The sequence below is a fragment of the Pipistrellus kuhlii genome, unplaced genomic scaffold (genome assembly GCF_014108245.1).
Source record: "Pipistrellus kuhlii isolate mPipKuh1 unplaced genomic scaffold, mPipKuh1.p scaffold_m20_p_11, whole genome shotgun sequence".
NCBI lineage: Eukaryota > Metazoa > Chordata > Mammalia > Chiroptera > Vespertilionidae > Pipistrellus > Pipistrellus kuhlii.
Window position 1 is genome coordinate 13,379,024 of NW_023425416.1, and position 27,393 is coordinate 13,406,416.

Below are 27,393 nucleotides of genomic sequence, written 5' to 3' on the forward strand. Positions count from 1 at the left end.
TTAGCACGATGATTAGCCAAAGTGTTATTCTGTTTGAGCTAAGTGATGACAATGTAGTTGATTGGAGCCTTGTAATTGTTATTTTAAAATCAAAGTAATGGATTATGATTTCAGAATAGAACCTGATCCAAAAGAATAATAATTAGAATAGCAAGCACTTACTTAGAAGAAAATAAATGTTCCATCACAGACCTTAGGGCCCAGCATACCATGAGTCCTACCTACCTTTGCAGTTCTGTCGCCTACCCCATCCCACGTTACCACACCCCACCCCACATCACCCCACTCCATTACTTGCCTTCCTGTAGTCTTCCAGTTCTTAGAAGTAGCCAGGTCCTTTCCTGCCTTGGGAATTATACTTGCTATTCTCTCTGCTTGGGGGTAGAGGGGTGGGGTGGGGGGGAAGCACATCCATATACTCCCCAAGTGTTTTCTTGGCTGGTCCTTCCGAGTCTCACCCACAGTCTTGTTTCCTTAGGGAGGTTTCCCAAACACAGTGACTAAAGCCATCTGCTCCACCCACTGCCTTCCCACACATGCAAGGCACCTCATCTCTCACAACATGCTGTGTGTTTCCTTCAACATTAGGAAACCCAAGTTGTGTCTCCTTGGTGCTTGTCTGTCTCCTCTACTGGACTCCAAGCTCCATGAGGAGGGTGGAGACTATCCCTGTTTTATTCACCACTGCAGCCCCAGTGCCCTTCTGGTCCCTGGCATGAACTAAGTGATCCATACCCATGTGTGTTTGAATGAATAAAATATTCTGAAGTCCCAACTCTCCCTGAACCCATATCAATATGGGTCTGTACTTAGCACTTCCATTATGATCACGTACAACCTGGCAGTGGTTGAGTTTAACCCAGCTGTGCTGACTTTCCTCAGGCATATGAAGGATCAGAATAAGAAGGTGGCCAACCTCAAGCACAACCAGCAGCTGGAAAAGAAGAAGAATGCCCAGCTCCTGGAGGAAGTGCGCAGGCGGGAAGATAGCATGGCTGACACCTCCCAGCACCTGCAGGTGAGCCCGGGCTTCTCCTCTTCTTGCCTGAATAGTTGGAGGTCGACTTGCTCTGACATGTAGCCACTGCTGTGGGAAAACATGCGCAGAAGCTGTGGCTTCTGAATCCAGCACTAACCACGTACCCCCAGGGGACCCGGAGGTCTCTGTAGTGAGGAGCATCATTTCAAAATGGAGTCCAAGCAAAGCCCATTATGGGGGAGGCCACCGATGCTTCACAGGTTCTCTTGGTTCCTGCACTTTACCTTAAAAGCGAAGGGCTGCATTTATATCGTTGGCAAGAAGCTTAAAAGACAGAAATGTCTTCCTTTTATTATAGAATTATGGAAGTAGCTTTGGTTTTAGGAGAAGGGAAATGTGTGCCTATTTTCCCAGAAGATATTTGGGAAACGATGCATGAAGTTGATCTCAGACAGTTTATAAAACTGGTTTTGTTTTGCTTAAAACTGAGGGTCTGAGACAGATCATTATTCTGTCTTCTCTGTGGAATATAGTTATCTCTGAATGGATGGCTCTCAGAAACCAATGGACCCACTGAAGACACCCATTTTTCCTCATTAACTATTCCTATTTTTGGCAAAGGGGCTCTCTCCATGTGCTCAATAAAACATTCAAGCTAGCCCAGGGCATTTGCTTTGAAGTTGCTTTATTTATTTGTGGGCCTTTAAACAGAGCAGTTCAAGTTCAAGTTGGCCTGAGTTCATTTTAAATTTTACTTATTAATTAGTGTCTTTCTCCAGTTATATATTAGGTTTCCTCCTTGGAGATAGAAGAAGTTAGATAATTTCAATATGTACTCATAGTTGTTCTTTTTAATTGAACCGAAGAGAAATAAATTATTCCGGAGTAAGAAATGCAGAGTCTGCACTGAGCCTGGCACGAGGGGATGACTTCGTAGTAGCTTCTTTTCTCTCTGTGTCTGGGAGGTGCCTGGAGGTTGCCACTCAAGCCTCCTTGCACCAATACCTGATTTGGAAAGCATAATATTAGAATCAGCTCCTTTGTTCAGCCCTGGGACCACCTTAGTTAGTTAGCATGGACTGGTCACTTGTTTGAATCCACAGCTTCCTCAATGTTCTTGGCAAATTACATCCCAGGATTTTGTAACTCTTTTCCCTATGAGTTATGAGACATCAGATTGAAGCCTACAGACTGAGATAACAGTTAACTTAAATTTGTAGAACATTTTATTGCCTTGCCAGGCACATATTCTCATTTATTCTTCACAAAAAAAAAAATGGTGATTCTACATATGGTAAAACTACTCTCAGAAAAGTAATGAAATGACATCCAAGTATGGAGTGGAGATGAACCTGACTCCAGGTCTTCCACCTTCAAGAAACTAATGTAGAGAAGTATTAACAGGATTAGGTACCATTTATTAAACTTTTCCATATGCTGGATTCTGTGTTGTTAGTTTATAGAAGCTGTTTAATTCTTATGTCAACTGGGTTGGTCGGGGCTCCTAGTTGCAGACTATGGCATCGGAATGGACTTTATCCTACTCATAGGTGTGCACTGTTCTTTGTTACCTTGATTCACAGGAAGGTGTCCACAGTGATGCTAATGATGGCCACCAGCAGCCAACACAGAGCTCTGAGCGCTGTTAGCCCCGGGCAGTGGTCAGCAAACTCATTAGTCCACAGAGCCAAACATCACCAGTACAACGATTGAAATTTCTTTTGAGAGCCAAATTTTTAAAACTTAAACTTCTAACACCCCTTCTTCAAAATAGACTCACCCAGGACATGGTATTTTGTGGAAGAGCCACTCTCAAGTGGCCAAAGAGCTGCATATGGCTCCCGAGCCGCAGTTTGCCGACCCCTGGACCAGGGGAAGGAGAAAAGTATTTTCTTAGTAGTTCCAGATAAAGTTCAAAGGCTGATAAAACACATGAATTGGCCAAGCCAGGATCAGGTCAGTCGTACCCAAAGCCCATTGGCTAAGTGGGGACAGTTGATTTCACACAAGAAAGAGAGTTCTGTTACCAAAGCGGGTACTGGGCAGCCAACACCACCTTTGTTTTTTTCATATCAGTCTCATATGGGGAGATTATGGATGAGGGTTCTAGAGATCTAAAAGAGGAGGGCGAGAAAACTTTGGAGAGAGTCTTCATGGGCCAAGTGGAACTGGGGTGGAATTAGTTTGACATGGTAGGGAGAGAGCAGTAGGGAAGGCCCTCCGGGCAGGTACAGAGGTTGCACAGAGCAAGATACAGTCAGGATACAAAACATAACAGACCAATTGATTGTTGTGACAGTGATGTATGTTGTTGCTATCTTTCTTTATCTAACTGTGTAGCTAGAATGTCCAGGATTCATTCCAACATTTTTACTATTTACTAGCTGAATATCCTTGGGCAGGTTAGGGTAACTTCCCTAAGACTAGTTTATCTGTAAAATGGGAATAATAATTGCACTTACTACAGAGCTGTGAGGATTAAAGAGTCATTGTAGCCCTCAATTGGTTAGAGCATCATCCATACACTGAAAGGTTGTGGGGTCCATTCCCCATGAAGGCATGTACCTAGGTTGTAGGTTTGATTCCTGGTCAGGGCCCATTTGGAAGGCAACTAATCAATGTACTCACTCAAATTCTACTTCTCTCTCACTCCTTTTTCTCTCTCTGTCTGTTCTCCTCTCTCTGAAATCAATAAGCATATCCTCAGGTGAGGATTAAAAAATAATTATAAATAAAAATAAAGTGTCAATGCATATAAAAATTTAAGATCATACTTGATGCAAGCTATACTCAATAAGGTTTTTTTTGTTGTTTGTTTTTCTTTTTCTCTTTTTAATTGTTATTATAATAACAAAGAAAAGGAAAAAGAAACATTTTAAAAGTATCTATGCTGCACATGGGTATTTATGCAGTTTTGCTCTGATATGCATTGAGCATCAAAGTTTCTGTTTTTTCTTTTCTAAGGACACATCCTGTTATGGAAATTAATGTCTTGTTTTGACCCACGAACTTTTGTATAGCAATATTTTCATAAGGGGCCTTAGTAACTACCTCATACACTTATTCATAAAAGATAGCCTGGTCTGGAATTGCTTAGTTGCATTCCTGACCACCCCAAATAACGGACAGTATTTGAAATGCAATAAAAAGTAATCACGATTAATTTTGATGAAAATGTCTCTGGTTAAGGTTAATAGAGAGTAAAACTCCCACTTTCCTGGATTGTTAAGCAGATGTCCTCAGATGTAGCAATTACTGCCTTCTGAAGGCAGAACTTTCCTTTCTGGGGGCACTTTTTTTTTTTTTTTTTGTTTTTTTTAATACTGCTGTTGTTTTAAGTGCTTCCTGTTTATAAGTTAGCCTTGCTAAGCCCTTTACGTTTCAGTCACCTAGCATCTGGTTTACTTGGTTGGTTGGTGGTTGTGTGATTAGCTGATGGTTGTGTGATTGGCACCTACAAAATTTGTTTTTTTCTACACCAGTGTTTTGTAATGGTTGGGTACTCTGACTTCATGATTCAGCCAAATAGAGATTATATCCAGAAAAATCTAAGGCCGAACATTGCCAGAAACAATAATGGCTTTTGGATCACGCTCCAAAGGATGATTGAAGAGATTCAACCAGTTGGTATGAGAATTGGAGACACAGGATTGGGGAGGAGCACTCTACCCACAAAGAGGACAGTAAAGGGACAAGACAGCCGTTCAGTCTGTTGAAAGAGACACAGTTTGGAGAAATGGTTCTCCTTTATAAGGAAAACAAGAACATAAGCCTAATGAAAAATAGCTGCTGCCATGGCTTGCATGGGTGGATGGAATAGAGAGTGATGGGGACTGTGAATCCATGCCTTATCAGAAGGCATGGGGACCACTAAGTTTTGGCTGACTGCTGCCCCTAGAGTCAAGGGGCCTTCTGGTTGCCATAACGTGTGGATCTTTACATGAAATCTGTGGATTTTAGAAAGTTGGTTCAATGGTTTTAAATACTTCGTGGGTCCAGTGAAGCATACGTGCAGGTGAACTGACCTCTGGTGTGTAACATCTCTTGCACATCCTGACACTCTGTTCCTACTGTAAATAAAGAGCTAGCCCAGTGCCACTCACCAAAGAGAGATGGCAGTTTAGTGCATTTGTCCTGAGTTCTTTTATTTTTGTCTGAAAATACCTTAGTTTAAGACTATGTAATTACTTGAGTAACGCAGGAAATCTCTCTGACCCTCTCCTTTTTAATCTGTAAGTGAGGATTACACTTAGTACCTTTCTGGATAGTTCAAATAAGATGAAGCTTATGAAAGAGCCTAGCACAGTGCCTGACCTACAGGTTCAGTTATTAGCGTTTTCTCCCAGAGGGACAGCTAATGAGCTTCTAGCCATAGAAGACAGTGCCCATTGGAAGTATCGCCTGACAAATCCTTTGTTAACAATTTTATGCTGATGAGTAATACAGATCTTGAGCACACGCCAGTGAATGAAAGTTTCCAATAAAGCATTACAAAAACATTTTGGGCAAGAAGGAGGGAAAATTAAAATACTTTTCAAGTTTATGCTGAATTATGTGTGAAAAGTTGATGTGAAAGACTGTGATTTTCTTGTATAATTTCCTAGATCTGTTCCCCAGGACACAGATGATGGAGCATGATATTTACGCCTGTCCTTGGGGCTTTGGGCTTCCGTGTGTCCCCTTAGAGTCCACATGGAGATTTTTCAACAAGGTGTCTTCCTGGAGATTCACACTAAATCGTCTCTACCACGACTGGATGCATATTTCCCCCTCCATCCTCTAGCTATTTCTTGCTGAATAAATATGCCAGTGTGAAATCCCAGTGGAAATCTTTGTAGATTTTGGCTGTATTTTTCCCTGTGCAGCTTATCAAGTTAATGAACTAACATTCTAAGAAGTGCACAAGCCAATATTTTATGCTCCTTTTCTGTTGTATGTCTGCAGAATTCTCTTCAATTTATTGCCTGAAAACTAAAGTCTGTTCTTGTGTGCTTCCGTTTCCAAATTATAGGTTCCCAGGGAACTGTAAAGTTTCTTTTCTGCTAGTGGTTAAGCCCAAGTGTGATCAGTTTAAAAAGCAAATGAATGTTCCCATTTATTCTTGTCCTTTTAGTAGAGTTCTAAAAAAAAAAAAAGCTCAAAAGACAATTTTATTTTCCAAGTTGTTCAACTCTGGACATCGTATCTTTTTTCCAAGGGGGCGTCTTTGACTTTGCTCCTCCAGTTAAATTTGGAATCAGCTAAGAGAGGAAGTATAACAAGCAACAGAACCCTTACACATACCCAACTTTCAGCAAAACATTATGGAATTTCCAAGCTTCACCGGGTTTTTTTGTTTTTTTTGTTTTGTTTTGTTTTTTTGCAAAGGGACAATGGTGTTTTAAGAAGCAATTTTTAAGCCCTAATATCGATATTGATATTTTCATTTCTCCATGTCAATGAGTTAATTTCTCTTTCAATTCCCCACACTTTAAATGGTTGCTCTAGTGGTGATCTATGTTCGCCTGTTACGGTGCACTTCTGCCTGCTGCCATTAGGAGAAACCTGACCAGCAGAGTTAGGAGATTCATCACTGTCAGCACGCGTTTATTTAGCTCTGAGTTTTCATGGCTGTTGGGTAGGCACGGTGTGGAGTGATTTAGGGAGGCTCCATTTTAGCTATCTTGTTCAGCATATGGGAAGGTGAGAGAAGCTGTCTTAATACCCGTTTAAAAGAAAAATCCACATTTATTTGAACTTAGTCTGATCTTTTTAGCACAGTAATTTGTTTCCTTTGTCCTGTGATTTTCTACCTTGATGGGTAGAGATTGGGATGTTCCATTGAGTTGTGGATCAAGTCTGTGGTGGTGTTGAAATATGGACTGAGAGGTATCTAGTTTCAGATGACAAAAAGTACTCAGGTATTCACCAGTCTGCAGAGGACACCAAACACTGGCCAGTAGGAGTGAAGATTAATACAGAAGGGCTTTCTATTCTTGGAGATTTATTTTTACATTTGTTTTTCTTTCACACTCTCATTCCCCAAGAGTCCACAATGGCTTTTGTTGTATCAGGTCTCTGTAGGCAGCCTTAGAAAATCTTACTTGACAGTCAGCTTCTAGTAGCCTTTGGTTGAAGTCCCTACTCTTTGTAGGAAATCAAGGACTGTCAGGGAGACTAGGCCTCCTGTGCACTGTATTTGGGAACTAACCATTCCTTATAAATGTTCCAAGCAGCCAAGTCCTAGTAAAGTCCAGTAAATAAAATTGTTGTATGTGTAGTTTTTCTCCTTTCTTCCCAATAAAGCATTCCTTGTTTTCCCTAGCATGCAGTAACGTGGGTATTTCTTCGAGAAACGTCTCCTGCTTTTTCCTCAGGATTTGTGACTAATCCTCCACTCCATGCAGCCCCTCTGTACAAACACAATATATTGTATTTCTATGGAAAAGAGAGGTTTACCCTTAATCAAGTGTTGCCTAATCGACCTCCTAAATTATCCCCTAGAGATGGAGTGGAGTTCATTATTCTTTTCTGAAGGGTTTTCGGGTTTCACTCCATTAGTGGCTCTTCAGCCGTCCTCAGCAAAGTGCATGTTTGTTTGTCAAAGGCTGAAGATCCTGCAGAATGAAATGCAACATATTTATCAAATGAAATCACTGTTATATTGGGAGTAGAGTTGTAAATGCTCTGGATGACAAAGTTGGAAGGGCTAAGAGCTAGGGGCTGGAAAAGTGGTCTTGGTAGAATGATATGTAATCTCTTACTCATTTTGAGAGAGGTGACTAGAAGATTAGACTATTTTTTAATTGTTATCCCATTTTGTGCCCTTTGGTCCCTGAAATGTCAGGGGGAAGGAAGCTTGCATGTTCCTGTGATCTCCAGGGAGAATCAGAAGATAGAGGGGTGCTACAGGTGGGCATTAGCTCTATGGAGCGAGGATGGAGGTCTTGCCTTGTAGCATCTGTTTTCGTTCAATTTACCTTTAACTCTGATCTCTGACCTTATTTTGAAGGAGGTTTTGGGCTATAAACTGGAGACATCATTTTTATGTTTACTAGAGTGCATGGATTTGTGCACCAGTGGGGGTCCCATGGCCTGGCCTGCACCCTCTCACAATCTGGGACCCCTTAGGGGATGTCAGACTACCAGTTTTGGCCCAACCCCCATAAGCCAGGCCAAGGGACCCCACTGGTGCACAAATCCATGCACCAGGCCTCTTGTATGCATATAAGATCTTTGGTTAATCTCTTCCTGCCCTCCCCCTTCCCTCTGATATTCATCAGTCTATTCCATGTTTCCATGCCTGTGTGTTGAGGCATTGAATGGCTTCCCCCTGATGGCCAGTGTGCTTCATAGCTACCGGTTGAACAGTTGAATGGTTGCTTAGGCATATATATATTAAACTCACTGCTGGTGATCAGTTTGGTTAGTAGTAATAACAGAATGCATTTCAGCTGAACCCTGTGAGCTTCACAAAGGACTTTCAGGGGCTGAACTTCATGTGGGATCCTCCCATTGACCTTGAGGATTGGGTGGGTCAAGTTTGAATATCTTCATTTATAGTTGAGGAAACTGAGCCTCAGGCAGTTGTTCAGTGACTCCGTAATCATGGGTCTCATAAAAGGCAAAGCTTTGAGGAGGAACCAGGGCCTCAGAGTTTTTCTTATGAAGGTCAGGCTAAGGCTCAGTTAGCTTTTGGACACTGAAGAGAATGCTTTCTCAGGCAAACATTTCTAAACCAGAAGTCATGCTCTAAAAGCCACTGAGAAATGAGATATCAGAGGTGTGTGCTTGGAGCATCTAAATGTTCTTGTATTCTACTTGATCCATAGCATGCACAGTATAATCTTCAAAGTAGAAATGCTGAAGGCATTACTGAAGAACCCACACATGGAAGGCAAGCAGACTGAAAGAAGAAAACAATTCTGACAGCACACCTTATAATTTTTTCAAAGGTAGAATTTACATAATAACTCACACAGGAGACTCAGTAATCCCTAGGGGGCAATTGTGTTCAACATGCATCAAAAGAGCCATTCCTTTTAAATCAGCTCTCTTTGGCCAGGGCAGTTCCTGCAGGTTTGCCCTCAGATACAGCTACTGGAGGTTAGGGCCTACCTGTAAATCACAGCCATGTCACCCTGACATCATAGATGCTGGTGTTTCAGCACATTGCTGCCCAAGGCAGAGGACTGGGTATGGTTAATTTTTTTAAATGTTAAGTCAGACGTATGGCTTGTCCAGAGCATGGCTAAGCTGTATATTCAGACACTCCAGGGCAATGACAATCAATGACATAGGTAATGATTTAGTTAAAAATCTTGTGAAAGGTAAATTCAACTATGAAATCTGTTTTTAGTCCCTTAATAGTCTCTTCTGAAATACACACTTGGGAAGTTGGTAATTTGAATTTATGATACTTTTAATTTCTTCTCTGCTATTACACTTTCCCTTTGCATTTTATTTCTTTATGGTGCCTGGAAAAACTCTGCAAGGTTAAGCAATCATAAGTTTTTCTTACTAAAAAAGACCTTAGACTTTATTTAATACAAGCTCCTTGTTTTGCTGATGAAGAAAGTAGGGCCCTACCCAACACCCCAGAGGGAGTTGTTGGCAGAGGGAGACCAGATTCTGGGCCTTTCACATCCATGTCAGTGCTATTTGTGCAACCCACTAGTTCCATAAAATGTGTCTGCTTTCCGGTGGATCTGAACCTTGAACCTTCAAGCCCAAAGATTGAGCCTGTGCTCCTTAATGCTGGATATTATATTGACCCTTTAAATGATCTAAAATTATGCCTTCACAATAAGTTAAGCTTTGTGCATTTTTTACAAACATGGTATTCTCTTATCTAGTATGTCTCTTCTATGTCTTTAAAATCAGAGTAACTAAAGAGGGACAAGTGAGTGATGGAGAAAATTGCTGTGAGAACAAACTATGGAGCTTAGGACTCTTTAGATGATAAATAAAAATTGGTTTAAGTTATTTATATCTTTGCCTCTTTTTCTCATCCATAAAGGGATGTCATCTATAAAGAAACTCAGGAAGTCTCTTGTCATGGAAAACAAGTGGATTACTTAGACACTTCAACAATAAGAATAATAGCTGCTACTTTTTATTGGGCAATGAACTAAGCCAGGGGGTTAGTCTTTGATTGAGTTCCCTGGGAAATTGAGAGTCGGAAATTAACATGCCAGGGGGTTCCTGAGAGTGCTCTCGGGAAGGGAGAGATGCAGGAATAGGCCTGGAGAACTTGAACTGTAATGTTCCAACAAAGGCCTCATGAGGTCCCATCCGTTGGCCTGCAGTTGGGGTGGCCATTTGAAAGGAGTTGACTCCAAATGAGAGAATAAGGCTGTACCTTTGTTACCCCCTATCAGCAAGTCAGTGGATTTGGTCAACTCCTGAGGAAGGCATACCAATGGGCAGGGCATCTCTTAAGGCAGGCACATTCCTGGCATCTGGAAACGAGCGTCTCAGTCCTAAAGAGGATCTGGGCAGTGCACCGCTGTGTTTACAGCAAACCAAGTGTGTCACACTGTCCCCTCTGACACGCACGGCAAACACACACAGGCCTCTTGTCCACCCACCTTCAACGTTCTTTTCAATACAAGCAGCTATTGCAAACCCAGTCCTCCTTGGCCAAGTTCCTCAGTACACACATTGACTGGTTTAATCTTCCCAACAAGCTGATGAGGTTGCTACTGTCTGTGAAACCAGTTTGTGCGTGAGAGGATTGAGACCTGGGGATGCTTAACAAGAAAAGGACCTGGCCTTCTTTCCTGGTCTCAGTACCAGCATGGCACTCCCCATCTCCTGTGCAGAATTGCTTCTCTCTATGCTTTAGATTAGGGGTGTCGAACTCAATCAGAGAAGGGGCCAAAATCTAAAATCCAGCCTAAATCGCGGGCTGAATGGTTTACTGAACAGGCATAAACTGTCATTGTGATGGAAACGCAGCGGAGTGCAGTGATGACAGCGCGGTGCGGGCCACATTGCAAGGCCTGGCGGGACGGATTTGGCCCGCGGGCCTTGTGTTTGACACATGTGCTTTAGATCATCCAGTGTCTGTGGCGACAGTGAAGGTGATGGTTAGGTTACTTCAAAAACAAATAGAACAGTTAGATGGTAGAAACTTGGGTGAAGAGGCTTTGCATGGGGTTTATGGGACAGTGGATAAGCTCCTTAATGTAATGGGATATAACAAAATGATCCTTAAAGGCTTGAAAGGTCTTCCAGCACATAGTCCCACTGGTGGTTTTTGAGGACTCCGTGAAATCTGCTGGAACTTCCAGTCAGTAAGTCAAGATTCTTTACTCTCCACCATCTTAAGGCGTTTTCTTCTAACAAAAGTGTCCTTACTGGGCAGCTGATTTGCAGCAGCTTCTGTAAGTTTTCTGGAACATGTTTTCCTGGGCTGCTGCTTCCACTGGGATGAAGACCTTTCAAGAGAGGTTACAAGGAGTTGTGTCTGCAGTTGGAGCCAGAGCAGAAGCTTCCAGAAGGCCTTCCAAACCTCAGCTCTGCAGGTTAATTCTGGGCTCGATCTGGGCCCAGTCACTGATTGGCTGTGTGACTTTGAGTGATTTCCTTTTTCTCTTTAAGCCTGTTTCCTTATGTACAAAAATGGTTGGCTTGGTGGGGTAAGGCCTCTTTCAACTCTCAATCCCTGGGGTCCTGGGACTCACTGAAGGATGCCCACATCTGATGATTTTTTTAAAAAGCATCTGAGAGGGCAGCTCATGGACCAGTGGGGATGTTGCAGCCCATGCAGAGCATCATGTTAGCGGCAGGAGGCCCTCCAATGGGAGGTTTGGAAACTGGGAGAAGCTGGTCTCCTTAAGACCAGTCTGTAATACACTATCTGGCTTAAATATAACGTATTCTAGGAACCCTTTCTGTTCTCCACTTAAAGTGCAAAACTACCACTTTGAGGAGACTCTTGTACTGTGTACTAAAGCATTGTATAATACTTCCTCTCTTTAGAGAAGTGAGTTATAATAATATACCCACCAATTGTTGTTGTTGTTGTTGTTGTTGTTGTTGTTGTTATTATTATTTGGTAGAAGATAAAGGTTAGACCAGTGACAGTCTGGACATAAGACATACAATGCAGGAACTCTTCAGAATTGAACCACCTGGGTTCCAGACTTATTTCTCAAGGGCAGGAGCTATGTGATTTTCAAATGTCATTATTTGTGATGTAGATAGTTGTTTTAATAAGCCACTATGTCAATAGGGGCTATTTTCTCCCCCTGGACTCTGGGGGGTAGGTCACAGTGAGCTGTGGGAAAATAGAACAGACTAATTTGACAAAAACCCAGTTGATATGATCTAGGTTCACATTTCCCAAAGCATGTTTATCAAAGTGAAGTCCTGTAAAATACTATTAGAAAAAAAGGGTTCCATTTGTCAAATGCCTTTGGGAAACAATACAGACTCTGTCCTTCTCTTAGTGAACCACCATGCATGTTAGCATAGTAAAGACACGAAGAAGTCCTGAAATCAAGAGAAGGGTTCAATATCTCTTTATTCAAAATTTCTCCAAATCATTTGACAAAAGAAATTATTATTTTTTTCTTTTTCTGGAATATCTGTTAACATTGTAAAGAATTAGCATTTTATGGAACTTGGATTAATGCTAATCTAAGCAAGTCACAGTGCTGGTAACTGAGCTATGCAGTCAGCTCTTTGATTACAACTTAAGATCGGACACCCTTTGCAGTGATACTTTTGATTTAACATAATATCATCGTTGTCAATGAGTCAGAACTCACCTGGGCATTTCGCGATGGCTTTGCGCCTGCCACTTGATTCAAAAAACAGTTCTGTCAGAACGATGGCCAAGAAAATTCTACCTCCAATAGCCTTTTTAAAAACTGCACCTCATTTAAACAGTTCATGCGAAGCAAACTTGAAAAATGTTTGTGGCAGGCATAGTGGTAATTCCATCTGTCACCCTTGACTTGGGGGGGGGGGGGTCTGCATTGACTTCTGATTATAAGCTCACATTATGCTGTGCCCCCAATCCAGATCGGATGATGAATGTTTTGGAGGAAGATGTGGAAACTATTCCAGTCCTAAAACACAAAATTGGCTTTTTTAAGGTACCCATTGTTCATTCTCACTGGGGTGCAGTGTGGACCCCTTCCTGCCGAGAAGCTCATTGGCAGTGTGGCCTATAGCGCGTGAGGTTCCTGTGTTGCTGTCAGAATCAATTATACGGTTTGAACATGAAGTACAGAGCGTCCCTGTGTCATTACCAGCAGGCTTGTTTTTATTTAGGTTGTACTTTTTTGGCCGTGAAAGGACCTTTATGAGAAATTAGAAAACCGCACATTTGAGAATGTTCACAGTGAAACAATAAAACCTTGAATGTATGTCTCCTGGATGCCCGAGTCTGATCATAAAAGGGCCTATAATTTCTGAATGAAATGCACCTCTCTTAACCTGGCTCAATGGTGGCTTTGCTCTTTTACTCATCTTACAAGGCTCTTTTCCCATTCCTCTAAATGGGCGGTTAAGGCTGCACCAGGCTGCGGCTTGGTTCACCTGGATAGAGTTCCACTCCCAGGAATTATCACATACACAGAGAACCCACCATTTGAGGCCAGGATAGAGTTGCATCTACAGGGACTAGGAAATCTGGGAGATAATGTTACAGGTGCTGGGGGAGCCCTCTTAGTTCTAACAGATTCTGTAATGTCTCCAATGAGTATGGTTTATTCCCCACCCCCACCCCCATGTAAACATAAAGTCACATCCCTACACTTTAAATGCTTATGAAATAAAAGTGTTGTTGTTCATATAGTTATTCGTTCTGCAGCCATGTGTGTAGGGCTCTGTACTGACCTCTTGGGTTTCTGAGACGAGAGTCTTGTTTCCCCTTCACCCTGTCCGCTGGACAGAAAAAACCATGAGACATAAGCATCATATAAAGCATACTGGGAGACGGGGGAACACGGCCCAGAGAAAACCATTTCAGTAGGCAGGACTAGGCAGCAGCACATACAGAAGATGACTGTGTGGATCAGGACAGCCTGAGTTTGCCAGGACAGTTCCCTAGCTTTGTTGGGGTTTCCTGTAACGTTCCCAGGCTGAGTGTTGGGCCCGTCTCTGGTTCTGATGAGCCCTTTCTTCCATCATGTATGAGTCAGGAAGTAGCACTGTATATCCCCATATATAAGCTGCCCTGATTATAAAGCCACCGCCTACTTCTTAAAGAGAAATTTGAACAATTTTCTCTCAAGTGTCAATATATAAACTTACTAAGGCTATAGACCAAATAGTCAAGATGTCTATATCTAGAATGTCTGTTTTGTCCATTTAGTTACATCTACAATGACGTTACTCTTTGGCCACTCTTGTATAATACTTAATGGTCCAATCTCACTCATACCCTCCACAGGCACCCTCCACCTGGAGCCAGTGACCCCGCCCCACCCAGAGGGGCTTTTCCACCACCAGACGCAGCCTTTCTGTCTAGCCACCTTCACCTCTGAGGGGTTTAACCTAGGATTTTGGGAATCTATGTGTGAACCATCCACTAGAGGCCACTGACATCCATTCACACAATATGGAAGGGGCTTGTTTTAGAATATTATTGGTCGTGGTAAATATTTTTTTCTCTCTCTTTTCATCCATAATTGTAACTGCTTTTAGTAAAGTGTGTTTTTACCACCCTGGTTAAGATCATGGGCTCCTGGTGACCTCTGATGTTGGCACTTTCCAGGTGTGTAATGTATGCCAGGTTGTTAAGTTCCTGAATCCCAGGTGATGCTAGTAACCACTCCTTCTGAGTGCTGTGGTCACTCAGAAAGCAGCATGCAGTACAGAGAACGTGTTGGCTGGAGTTGATGATGTGATGCTGTTGTCAACATTCATATCTGTGAGGGTTTCTCTGAGACCTTCCCATAGGCTGCGGCCCTCTGTGTGACTGGCCCTGGCTTTCTTTGAGATCCCCCTCTCCTCCTGCTGCCCCAGTCACCAACTGCTCCTGCACACCAGTCTCCCAGCCTGTCCTGCCCTTGGATCCTGCAACTTACTCTTCCCTTGAACTAGAACATTCTTTCTTCAAATATGTGCATGAATTACTCCCTCACTTTGTGCTCAAATGTTTTCTCCTCAGCGGAGCTTTCTTTGAGTGCTCTAATGAATTATTCTTGCCATTCTTCATGTTCCGACCTTACTTTATCTTTCTTTATCCTGCATATCCAGCCTAAAAATAATAATGCACAGTTATCTGTGTACTTGTTTCCCAGCTGTCGTTCCCATGAGCCTGAGGGACTTAGTCCATCTCCCTCACTGTAATGTGTCCTGAGCAGGGTTGGCCTGTGGTGGGCATTCAATAAATATTCTTGACTAACTGAATAATGAAGAATTATAAGTAAGCAGAATGGAGAATGAGCTTTCCTAGCAAATTTATGGGTTGGGAGCAGCAGTGTGGCAGAGCGTGGAGACGAATCTGGAGAGAAGAGTTCTCACGCTGGTCAGCAGGGCAGCTGGGCCCGGGAGAGAGCAGTGGGGTATGTTCTGACTGGCACTCCATGGCCACCTCCTTGGCAGTTAGGACTTGTGTCTTACTCAGCTCTGTCATCTCAGTGCCCATAGGTAATAAGATAATAATAATTTATGAACAAACAATAATTTGACACAGATGGGAATAAATTTGTGGCTGATCATATATAGAGGATGTGCCATCTAGATTTTTGTCGTGAGGTTTGTTTGAACAGGGTTTTCCTGCAAGTGACCTTCTTGTTGGCCCTTGAAGATGTCCATCTCTAGGAGTCTGTTCTGGGTGTTGTTCTTTCTCCTTTAATCTGCAGGGGGTGCTGTCCTCAATGGAAGCTGCTTTGAGTGGCTGTCAGGAGAGCAGGGAGGGGCCTCCATCCCACCTGCCCTGGGAGACTGCCTGTGTGGCAGGCACCCCGTGTGCTCACATGTAGGAAACATGGACTGCAGATGGAAACATCTGGACAGAGGTGGCAAAATGAGCGTCAGACCCTCAGAGCAGGCTTTCTTCGTATTTCAGTTCTCCAACAAAGCCATCCTTTTGTGAGTGGTCAGGGCTTTGACATGATAACTGTTGTATGAACAGAGAATATTTTCACTAGCAAAGAGCCTGTTTGTTTAATCGGCAGATGGGTCATTGAGTCATTGACAATGTGCAGTGGGCACCTGCTGCATGCTGGGCACCAGGTAGAGAGCACCAAGTCTGTGTGAGCACATTGCTGTGTCGCTACCAACATCTCAAGCCGTCTCATTTTGGACACTCATATTTCCCAAGGAATGTTTCCCTTCTTACCCATCGCCCAGTGGAACATGTGCACAATTCCCAGCATGGCAGCTGTTACTCAAAGCTTCCTGGCCCTTGTCTGGCCTCCAAAAGCCACACAGAAGACCTTGCTCTTTTGTAATTAGCACTTCTTTCCTAAAGCCAGACTTTCCTATTTTGATCAGCAGCCTTCTTTCCCAGATGTGGTTCTAGAATACATGTGACTGTGAAGTGATGCTGCTGCTTTGAGACTGTGAACAGAAAGGCGCCAAGCTCTGCAGATGGTTCCAAAGACCCGCTTCCCAGAATGCCTTGGAGAAAAGGCTGCCCCGGGGTGACTACTTAGAATAGGATGATGTGCACGGTAATGGGGAAGTTATGGCATATTTTATAAATCCACCTTTTCTCCTTCAGACCACACTATTTCATTTTGAAATGAAGCAAGCCAGTTTCTATGCATCATCTAAATAATACACTGATTGGCTTTCTAACTTTTCAAATGACTGCTTCTATACCATGAAAGACTCAGAGTCACAACCACACAAAACTTCTATGTTGGCAAAATAGCGTTATATTGTGGATGACATTGACTCCTTGTAGGCCTAAATTATTCAGAAAGTTCCCTGAGTTTTTCATAATTTTCTTTCTTTATCTAGATTTGGTTTTGTTTCTTTCCTATTTCCCATTTCCCATTTCCTATGGGAAGCTGCCTATCAATGGCTGTGACTTTTAAATCTCTTTTAAAATATGTTTCTATTGATTTTTTTTTTTTTTGAGAGAGATAGACAGAGAGACAGAGAGGAAGGGAGAAAGGAAGAGAGAGAGAAACATGAATTAGTTGCCTCCTGTGGACGCCCTATTGGGAAGCAAGCCAAGCCCACAACCCAGTCACATTCCCTAACTAGGAATCCAATGAGGGACCTTTTGTTTCATGGAATGATGCTCAACCAGTGAGCCACACTGGCCAGGTCTCACTTTCAATTCTTTAATCTAGAGTTGCATAGGCCTCAAACGCATTCCCTTCTTCCAGTTTACAACTGTGTGACATTGAGATTTCTTAATCTTGCTGTACCTCAGCTTTTTCAGTTCTAAGTGGGGTTAAGAAGACTATCTTCCTCCTAGGTTTGTATGAACCAATGGCACCTCAATGTAAAGTCATTACACAGTTCTTTGCACATGGGACGTGCTCAGGAAATGATGGGCACGATTACTTTGCCATCATCACTGATACTATAGTTAGCATTGACCAAATAGTCATTTTCTGACACAATTGTTGAGGCCATTGTCAATTTTAGTGTTTTGTTCCCCCCCCACCCCCCTCAATTTTAGGTTAAGTTCTCAATTTAGGGGATTATACTACTTTAAAGATTTGCATGCCTGTTCAGGTACTTTACATTGACTGGGAGAAAAACCTAAGATTTATGTCTTCATGTACTTTTTCCCAGCATCATAAATTTTTGAAGCTTTTCTTAATGTTTGGCAGCAAGCCATACCCTCATTGTTTGAGCATACATGCACATATGATGTATATGGATGTATGTACATGCACCTGTGGTATCTATGGATGTACATACATGCATATACTCACATATATATATCCAGTCCCAAGTTGTCTTTTTCTTACCTTGAAACAGCATAGTTTCCTTAATTCTGCTTGCGGGCATTCAATGACTATGTTTTCTGCCTCTAAATTAGGTTCTCAAAGAATTTGGCGCGTAAGCACCAAAGTGGCAGCCTTTAAAAAGCCACTGCCTCCACACAGACAGATACTTGACACAGAAAGCCTTTCTTCTTTGTGCTCACTTGGTGCCTGGCTTCACCTAGTCTGGCCAAATGAAGTCTGAGCAGGTTGAGCTAAATACGGTCCTGCGCACCCACGCGCAGGCGGTTGGCAGGGGGTTCCCGTAAAGTGAGACTGGACACCGTCTTCAGGCTGGAGGCCACAGGAGCAAGGAGACTGGGGAGGAAATGGCAGGGCTCCTGTGGCAAGCGGTTTGCCTCCAGTTGGTTTGGGCCACAGAACACCCTCAAAAAGGCTACTTAGTTAATTTGATTGATGCTACAGGGCGTGGGAGGGAGGCAGGACCCCTGGGGAGTATTTATAATGCTGGGCACATACAGGCTGTAGAGGCAGCCACAAAACCACACTAAATATACATTTTAGCTCTGATACAAATTTTAGAAAGACTGTACACTCCCCTATTGGACTGAAAGCACGAGGCTCTTATTACTCCTGCTTCTAATGTCTGAAGGAGTTTATTTGCCATCTTTATTGTTGCTGAAAGTTTGTAATTAAGACTTGACCTAACCAACCTATATATATATATATATATATATATATATATATATATATATATATATATATATCTGTTTGCTGAGAAATTAAAGATTATTTCCCTATAGAGGGCAGATTCTCTCTCTTCCCAGCCTGAAGATTGGCAATTATGACTGGGCCCCATTATTTCCTTTATTCTTAATAGTAATTAAACAAGAACTTTTTTGTTGGCCTGTGAGTTAACTGCTTGCTCTTTCATGGTTCTTTGTCAAAAGGTATGTGTATGTATTGGAAAGAAGTCTAGGATGGCTCAGTCATCAGGGTGACCTGTTACTTTCAGAAGATTCAACCACAGCTGTCAGCAGGGAATGAGAAACTGGGCAGTTGCTTTTCTGAGTGCTGAAAGTGTGGGGACTATTGTTTAATGGGTACCAGGATGGGGAAGAAGGCCAATTGTGTAGTGAGGAGTGTGTGACATGTAAGCTAAGACCAGAAGGAGAAAGCCAGCCACAAAGAGTTGTAGAGAGAGCAAAGTGTGCAAAGATCCAGGGGTGAGGATAGGTTGGCTTGTCAGAGGAATAGCAATATACACCATGCAGAATTATCAAGAAAAATAGCATCTATATCCTTTGGTTGTTTAAAGATTAGCTTTGATAAAGTCCATTAAATACTTAGCTTCAGGCACAGTGCAACAAGAGATATCATAATGATATCATTATCGCTTTCATCTGCTTTAAAGTTCTTCTCAGAACTCAGTCATTCTTGCAAGGACTTTAACAGACATGAAAGGACAGAGGTATTATATTTTTAGTGACTACTCAGGCCTTTTATCCCCCAGGATGTCCATCATCCATAGTTTTCTGGGGTCCAGCTTTACTTCCATGGACTCTCTGTCTTCAAGCAGATCTGCTTTGATTCATGGAGACAAGCAAGTGGAAGTTGGATATGAAATATTTATTGCAGTGATGAGAACTTGCAGAAACATGGGAAGAGACTTGTATATTTTCTCTATTTACAGAAACCCAGTTGATTGTTATTCCTGAATTAAATTGTAGAGCCAAAGAGAATGAGAGCTTAAGAAAACCAAAATGCTTTATTAAGTATAATATAAATACAGAAAACAGCTAAAACACATATCCCGTTAATGAATTTATAACATATTTGAATCTACCACTCATAAAAGGATCTAGAACTTTTTATTGATCCTAGCAGCCCTTGGAGAGATCCTGCTCAAACCAACTCATCTCCCTCCAAAAATAACTGCCTATCTGACCTCTGTGGTAATCTACTGCACTTTCTGTTGTCCACTTTTTTACCCAATTGCATATACCTACAAGTTATGTATTAGCTTTGTGTACTTTTGTGTTTGTCTATTTGAAAGCAAGCTTTAAGCCATTCACAATGAAATGAAATGAAATGAAATGAAATGAAATGAAATTGGCCATGTAGGGAAGAATGGACGTCAACAGAAAAGTAATATGCAAAACTTGAACCCAGCCTGGGTTGGTGGCCAGAGGTAAATTCTGGAAGAAATTGAAGAGGGAGGGAAGGGGCCAAAGAGGGGTGTGGCTGGCTCAGGGGCCTCTCCCAGGAGAGCCCCTGTGCACCAGGAGGAAGTCCTGCCTTGGAGACTCAGACTGCACAGCATGGGAAAGCTCTAAGCAGGCCCTTTTAGAGAGAGCTATTTTTTTTTTTAATGGGAGTCAGGAGTTCCTTCTTTGAAGAAGCCATAACCATTTCCCCAGGGCCCAGGGCTCAGGAAGCATATCAACAATTGGTGGACAGAAATATAGCCCTCCTTCAGTATCTAATATCCTGGGGGATTGGTTCCAGGACCCCCCAGGAAACCAAAATTTCAGGATGCTCATGTCCCTTATATAAAACTAGAGGCCGAGTGCACGAAATTTGTGTATGGGGTGGGAGGCCTGCACCCCCTCGTAATCTGGGACTTCTGTCTCCTAACCGCTGGCCTGCCTTCCTGATTGCCTTTAACCACTCACCTGCCTGCCTGATTGCCCCTAACCACTCGCCTGCCTGCCTCATTTCCCCTAACCCCTCTGCTTGCCTGCCTGCCCAATAGCTCCTAACCCCTCTGTCTGCCTGCCTGATTGCCCCTAACCACTCGCCTGCCTGCCTCATTTCCCCTAACCCCTCTGCTTGCCTGCCTGCCCAATAGCTCCTAATCCCTCTGTCTGCCTGCCTGATTGCCCCTAACTGCTTGCCTGCCTGCCCAATAGCTCCTAACCCCTCTGTCTGCCTGCCTGATTGTGCTTAACTGTTTGCATGCCTGCCTGATCACCCCTGACCTCCTCTTTCTGCCTGCCTGATTGCCCCTAACGACTTGCCTGCCTGCCTGTTCACCCCTAATCACCTCTGCCTGCCTGCCTTATTGCCCCTAACCACTTGCCTGCCTGCTTGATTGCCTCTAACCACTCGCCTGTCTGCCTGATTGCTCCTAACCGCCTCTGCCTTGGCTCCTGCCACTGTGGCTTCATCTGGAAGGACTTCCAGACAGTCGTTCAGCTGTCCAGTCTAATTAGCATATTATGCTTTCATTATAATAGATGGCAGAGCATCTGCATAATACCTACACACATCCTGACATGTACTTTAAAGCATCTCTAGATTACTTATAATAGCCAATACAAGGTTAAGGCTATATAAGTAGTTGTTATAATGTATTATCTAGGAAAAAGTGACCCCCCCCCCCACCTTCACAGCTGCCTTCCACACACGAAGACTAACCTTCATCAGGGTATTAATGATAAGCTTGCTGAGTGCTATGGAGGATAAGGTGTGGGAGGGCTCACCACAGCCCAGCTGGAGGGTCTGCTTCAGCAGGCCCATGGAGATCTCCTGGTCAAGGGCACACGGGCATGTTTCATAACATAAAACTGACTGCTGAGATAGGAGTCTGTGAAACTAACTTGATAAATTACACGAGATCCAGTGTGCCCTTCAGTGTTTAGGGCTCTTTCTCTTGTACTTTTTATAAAATGTTCCATTAGGTCAGGAGTTGGGATGTAGAAGCCAGGATCCTGGATCTTGGATTGAATTTAGACGCAGCTTTGTGGACCTGAATTCCCCTCAGGGAACAGGTTTGTACTACTGTCATTTAAGACAACTTGAAACTATTTAAAAAGTTATAGGATCGATAATAATTTATAAACCTAAAGAATAATTGGATGCCCAGCCACTCTAATCTTTTTTTCTGGGTGAGTAATTGAAATATACTAATATACTTACTAAAATTTCCTCCATTGTTTAAAAATATTCTAATGAAATACTACAGGACAGTCAGTGTTCATTTGAGGTACAGAGTGTTTATAAAACACCCAGACATGCATGCGATATACACTTTGTAGCTTTGTGTATTTTGCAGGCGGGACATTGAAACCTTGTAGAAATATTACAGTACCTTGTGGAGTGAAACCTGGTGTAATGGTAGCATTGGATAGCTGTTCATCTCGGCGGGCCTTTTATTTACACGTGTGTGATTATGATTTTCAGTACTTGTTATAGGGATATTTCCAAACTTGGTTTTGTCTTTGCGTCTTTTCATCCATGGAACTTTTTCCAGAATGGCTGTTTTCTGGGAGAGTGACTCTCTCTGTAGTTGTAAAGATTATATTGGGGTGTGTGGTGGTTTGGCCTCACAGGGATATAGCCTGGCCATATGCCTAGCTGTCCAGGCCAGAAATCTGAGAGTCACCCTTAGTTCCTTTTTGTTCCTTGTAACCCCTTCCCCACCTCTAATGGCTCAACAGGTCTCCCTGGGGTGGGTCATTTCCTCTGATCTGACTTTAGTCTGTGAATATTTCTTGAATCAACACCCTCCTCTCCATCCCTTCTGTCACCCGCTTTTGTTCTGATCTTTCTTGCTCAGTTTAGGCCCTGGCTTCTTGCTGGCCTCTCTGCTTCCAGCCTGATTCTGTTCTCATTGACTCTACATTTTCTTATCACTGCCCTACCTAAAACCTTCAGCACTTCTGCGTCATGCAGGATAAACTCTGGTCTTCCTTAGGACATTTGTGACCCTCTATTGTTCTGCTCTGGCCTAACCCTCAGTCTCATTTTGCACCAGAACCTGCCTCCAGCTTTAGAGGCTGGTAATGCTGAGCATAACTACTCCATACATACACTTCCTGTCCCTGGGCCTTGGTCCTTGGGGTTCTTCACTTCATGTTTAGAATGCTCCCACTCCCTCTTTTTTTCCCCAGATAACTTCTGCTTATTCTCATGTCCCTCAGTCTACGCATTAACTTCTCCAAGAAGCTCTAGGTTATTCCTGCAGACTGGCTTAGGGGTTGACTTTGGGGCTTTTACGATACAATTCCATTCCCAAATCACAATTTTTCTCCCTAACAGTTTCTCTACACCAAGTGCCTTTATCTCTCTCAGTCCCTTCAGTTCCACGTTGCATTGAAGGCCGAGCATCAAATCTTTGTGGGATTGAGGACGTTTTCTTCCCTTTATTAACTTTTGTCTTTCAGTCTGAAGGCAGATCACCTGGAATGGATTTCCTTGCTCATCCTTTTGTGGAGTCAACATTTGGATTCCCATTCTCAATACAAGAAACAGACAGGCTTGCCCAGAGTCAGTGAGTCAGAGCTGATGGCCCAGGACTGAGGCAGGCTGGCTATGCCTCGCTCCATACTTACTTTGGTGGATCTAATTGTCATTGAGCAGAATTTATCAGATGACGTAACCTTGGGTTAGCTTTGAACAGGCCTTGCACTCGTTTCTAGAGTGATCTAAGGAAGTCACTTCCTGCACTACTCTTATCCAAATAATGCATCCCACAGCCAGACTGGCTCCTAGCGACATTGAGCTCACACACAGGATCCAAGAGCATATTCCTGCAGATGGGCTTCATGTTGGGTAGACTGGGATAACAGAACCCAGTGCACCCAGCTCTTGTGGGTAGATGGAAATTCAGGAGTGACTCCCCTAACACACAGATCCCCCCTCAGCTTTAGTCCTCAACTCTACATGCATCACCCCCTGCCAAAGATATCAGTCCTCGTGGATCCTCTCTCTTTGCCCTTCTCCAACTCCAGCTTGGTGCTCTGCCAGTTGCCTTTCATTCAGCAATATTGGGGGCTAACTGTAGGTAGAAATCGCTTTTAAATTCTGAAGGAGGTAAAAGAAAAGGGAAAAGAGGCCTTCAGAGAGATCTGACTAAAGATGAACACCTAGCACACTGGCTGACAAACTGGCCCACAGGCCTAGTCCCATGTGCCACCTGTTTTTGTAAATAGTTTTATTTGAACACAACCACACCCATTTGTCTATGTATCATTTATAGTTGCTTTCATAGAGCAGCATTGAGTGCAACAGAGGCTGACTGCATAGTGAGCAAAATCTAAAATATTTACTCTCCAGCATTTTACTGAAACAATTTGTCACCCCTGCTCTGGAAGACAATGAGGACTTTGATAGCAAGAGATTTCACTAGATGGGCATGTCTCCCTTTTATTATTATGCTATGAGAATCTCTCTCTCTGGTCCCCCAAGTTGCATTACCCAAGGTGTTTTTCTTGTACCCTGTACCTGTCAGAATCCAAGACAATGAAAAGTCTTGGATAGAGATTGACAAAACACACCTGTCTCCTTACATCTATAATCTGGTGTATTCAGCTTAATTGTAATTATTTTTTAATGTGTAAGGTTTGAGTTTGTGTAAAAATAACTAGATTTCAGATAGACCAGTATGGCAAATAGATTTTATGTTGACAGACAGCTCTGATTAATTGGTGTCTGCCTGAACCCTATGTTGGGAAGGATTATGAAGTCCCAGGGGCATCAGCACAGAGCAGAGCTGTGGCTGATTCTCCGTCTGTCAGGGCCTCTGCATTAGAGAAAGGGGGTCCATGTCTGAAGCTATTGCTTTCTCCCTAAAGTAGGAGGAAGTTTAAAGGCATGGACAAGTGCTCAGCCTCCTGCAGCCTGGCCTTCGCTCGGAAGGTCACTGAAAGGAGAGTGTGTGTAATCAGGGAGCATCATATTTATACACTAAATGGTGTGGAGCTACAGAATGGCAGGTTACTGATTTACAATGAAAACCATTATATCCTGTGAGCTGACTTTTTTATTGTGGTGAAATACCCATAACACAAAATGTGCTGTTTTAAGCATCTCTGAATGTCCATTTCAAAGGCAATTAAGTACATCCACGTTGAGGTGCAGTTGTCACCATCGTCCACCTCCAGAACTTTTTCATCACCTGAACCGAAACTCAGAATCTCCTCCTCAGCACCCCTTAACTCCTGCCAACCACCATTCTACGTTCCGTGCCTATGATTTTGAGTACTACTAAGTATTTCATATGAGGGCACACATACAATATTTGTCTTTTTGTGTCTGACTTATTTCACATAGGGTAATGTCTTCAGGGTTTATCCATGTTGTAGTACGTGCCAGAATTTCCTTCCTTTTTAAAGAAGGATATTCCTTTACATGTCTGTACTACATTTTATTTTTCCATTTAGTGATTGATGGACATTTGGGTGGTTTCTACCTTTGGGCTATTTTGAGTAATGCTGTTAGGTACACTCTTTGAGTCTGCTTTCAGTTCTTCTGAACATACACCCTGAAGATGAATTTCTGGATCCAATGGTAATTCCACAATCATTGATTTAAGGAATTGACATACTTTTCCCACAGTGGCTTTGCCACCAGCAGTGCGTAAAGGGCTCCAAATCTCCACATTGTTACAAACACATTTGAAAACAGCCATCCCAGTCAGTCTGTGGGAAGTAGCATTTGATTGTGGTTTTGATGTGCATTTTCCTAATGACTAAAGATGTTGATCATCTTTCTATGCACCTACTGTATATCTTCTCTGGAGAAATGTCTATTCAGATTGAATCAGCTCTTCTAGCTAATTCACACTGCTGGTTTCTTTAAGGAGAATAAAACAGAACCACTTTCAGCCAGGAATTCGCCTATGTTGGGCCAGAAAGTTCTCGAAGTCAACCTATAGAAGCTCCCTTTGATGATAATTACAAGCCAGGGAATCCAATGGGAAGGGAAGTCTATATAAAGTGGGGTGTTCTGAAGCCCCTATAGAAGTGAAGACAGAGAAAGAATGGGGTAGGGTGAGAAGTGCTGCTTGATTTCTCAACCTGTGTCTTCTTCTTCCCCAGAGTGAGAGAAAGGGGAGGAGAGACAGAGAGATCTACCATCCATGTGTTGCTTTCTCTTGACTTCTGTTTAAAATAGGTCCCTTTCAAGGCTCCAAACCCTCTAAACCCACAAGTGACATTTTTAGGACTTTTTTTTTTCTGAGTATAGAGGCCTTTGATTACTTTACCATAATTACTATGTTTATGGTGTTTTTCCCTCTGTTGGCTGTATTTTAGTGAAGCGAAATTTGAGTTGGTTTTGTTAGAAACATCACTCTGGGAGCATTGGATTTAGTTTGACTCCAGTAATAGAAATAATTTAAATTAAGCTTTAATCTCCTTAAAGTCACTCATTTGAACTATATATCAGAAACATTCTGGGACAGTGGACAGATTCTAGTCCTTTTATTTTAAAGAATAAATGATGTTAGGAGGTATGTTTGGGAAGGCTTCTGGTCAAAGTTCTCTGTATGAGCTATTGTGTAGGATGAGACAGTACTTATGGATTGATTCTACACAAAACTTAGAATTTATCAAGGACATAGAGAGATGCATGTATGATCTTTTTCTTTTTCTTTCTTTTTTTTTTCTTTTTAACATTTGCTTAAATGAGGGAAGATATTAAGCATATTAGCAATAGAGATTGTCTGAAAGAAGTGATTAACAGTGAATTTGTTTTTCAGATGTACCACCATAGACTTTTTGATGTTTGCTATTGCACCTAATTTTTACCAAACATGATTTTTCTGTTATAAGGGTTAGTTTCTCCTTATATGGGTTACATACATGTTTAATCTCCTATTATTAAACTAAAGGTAGGAGAAAAGTGAAATGCTAGTTCTTTTTCATTTTTGTGGCAAAAGATAAGATTATTTACATTTTTTAGCTCTGGTCTCGGTGATGTTAGATGCCTTCACATTGTGTTCAAATGATCTTAAGATCTCTCTCTTTTTATTTTTATTTTTATTTTTATTTTTTAAATATATTTTTATTGATTTTGTACAGAGAGGAAGGGAGAGAGATAGAGAGTTAGAAACATCGAGGAGAGAGAGTCATCGATCAGCTGCCTCTTGCACACCCCCTACCGGGGATATGCCTGCAACCAAGGTACATGCCCCTGACCAGAATTGAACTAGGGACCCTTCAGTCCCAAGCCGACGCTCTATCCATTGAGCCAAACCGGTTTTGGCAAGATCTCTCTCTTTTTAAAACCATGCTTTGTTTTGATCATTTCATTTGTGATGGCAGTGAATTTTGGCCTGCTATGTTGAGAATTCCCAATTGAGAAGCAGTCCTGGAACTTTGCTTTGTATGACTCTGTAGGACTAATATATGTGGGAATATATAGCCCTTAGGGAAATAAATACAGTTTTCAATGAGATTCAAGAGGCATTTCTCAGAGCTAAATTGGACCTTGCTCCTTCTCTCCAAATACCAATAGCATCTTAAGGATGATAGTGTTTATAAGAGTTGACTTTGGGAGATATACTATAGAATTGTACACTTGAAACCTATATAATTTTATTAACCAATGTCACCCCAATAAATTCAATACTTTTAAAAAAGAGTAAAATAAATTCAGATGTGCAAAAATTTTTTAAAAGTTTTAAACAATTTAGAGTCATACTATTTTGGATGCAGTTTTATTTATGTATTTTTTATTTATAAAAGACAGCAAGATTTCAAATTTATGTTGGTGGGCAATGAAGATTCACATTGATTCAATTGAAGCCTATAATCCCATGAGCTGAAGTGAATA

At 42.3% G+C, this 27,393-nt stretch overlaps 1 protein-coding gene across 6 annotated transcripts in view; it reads left to right on the plus strand.

Moving 5' to 3' along the window:
* Nucleotides 1-27,393, plus strand: part of ERC2 (ELKS/RAB6-interacting/CAST family member 2) — an 876,217-nt gene that overhangs the window by 468,766 nt on the left and 380,058 nt on the right. For all 6 annotated transcript variants that reach the window (XR_006741074.1, XR_006741075.1, XR_006741076.1 and 3 more), the window contains one exon: nt 883-1,018. Coding sequence is in view for 1 of the 6 variants with exons in the window: in XM_045579041.1 (XP_045434997.1) it covers nt 883-1,018 (136 nt within the window). In the remaining 5 variants the exon portion in view is untranslated. The remainder of the gene's footprint in view (nt 1-882; nt 1,019-27,393) is intronic.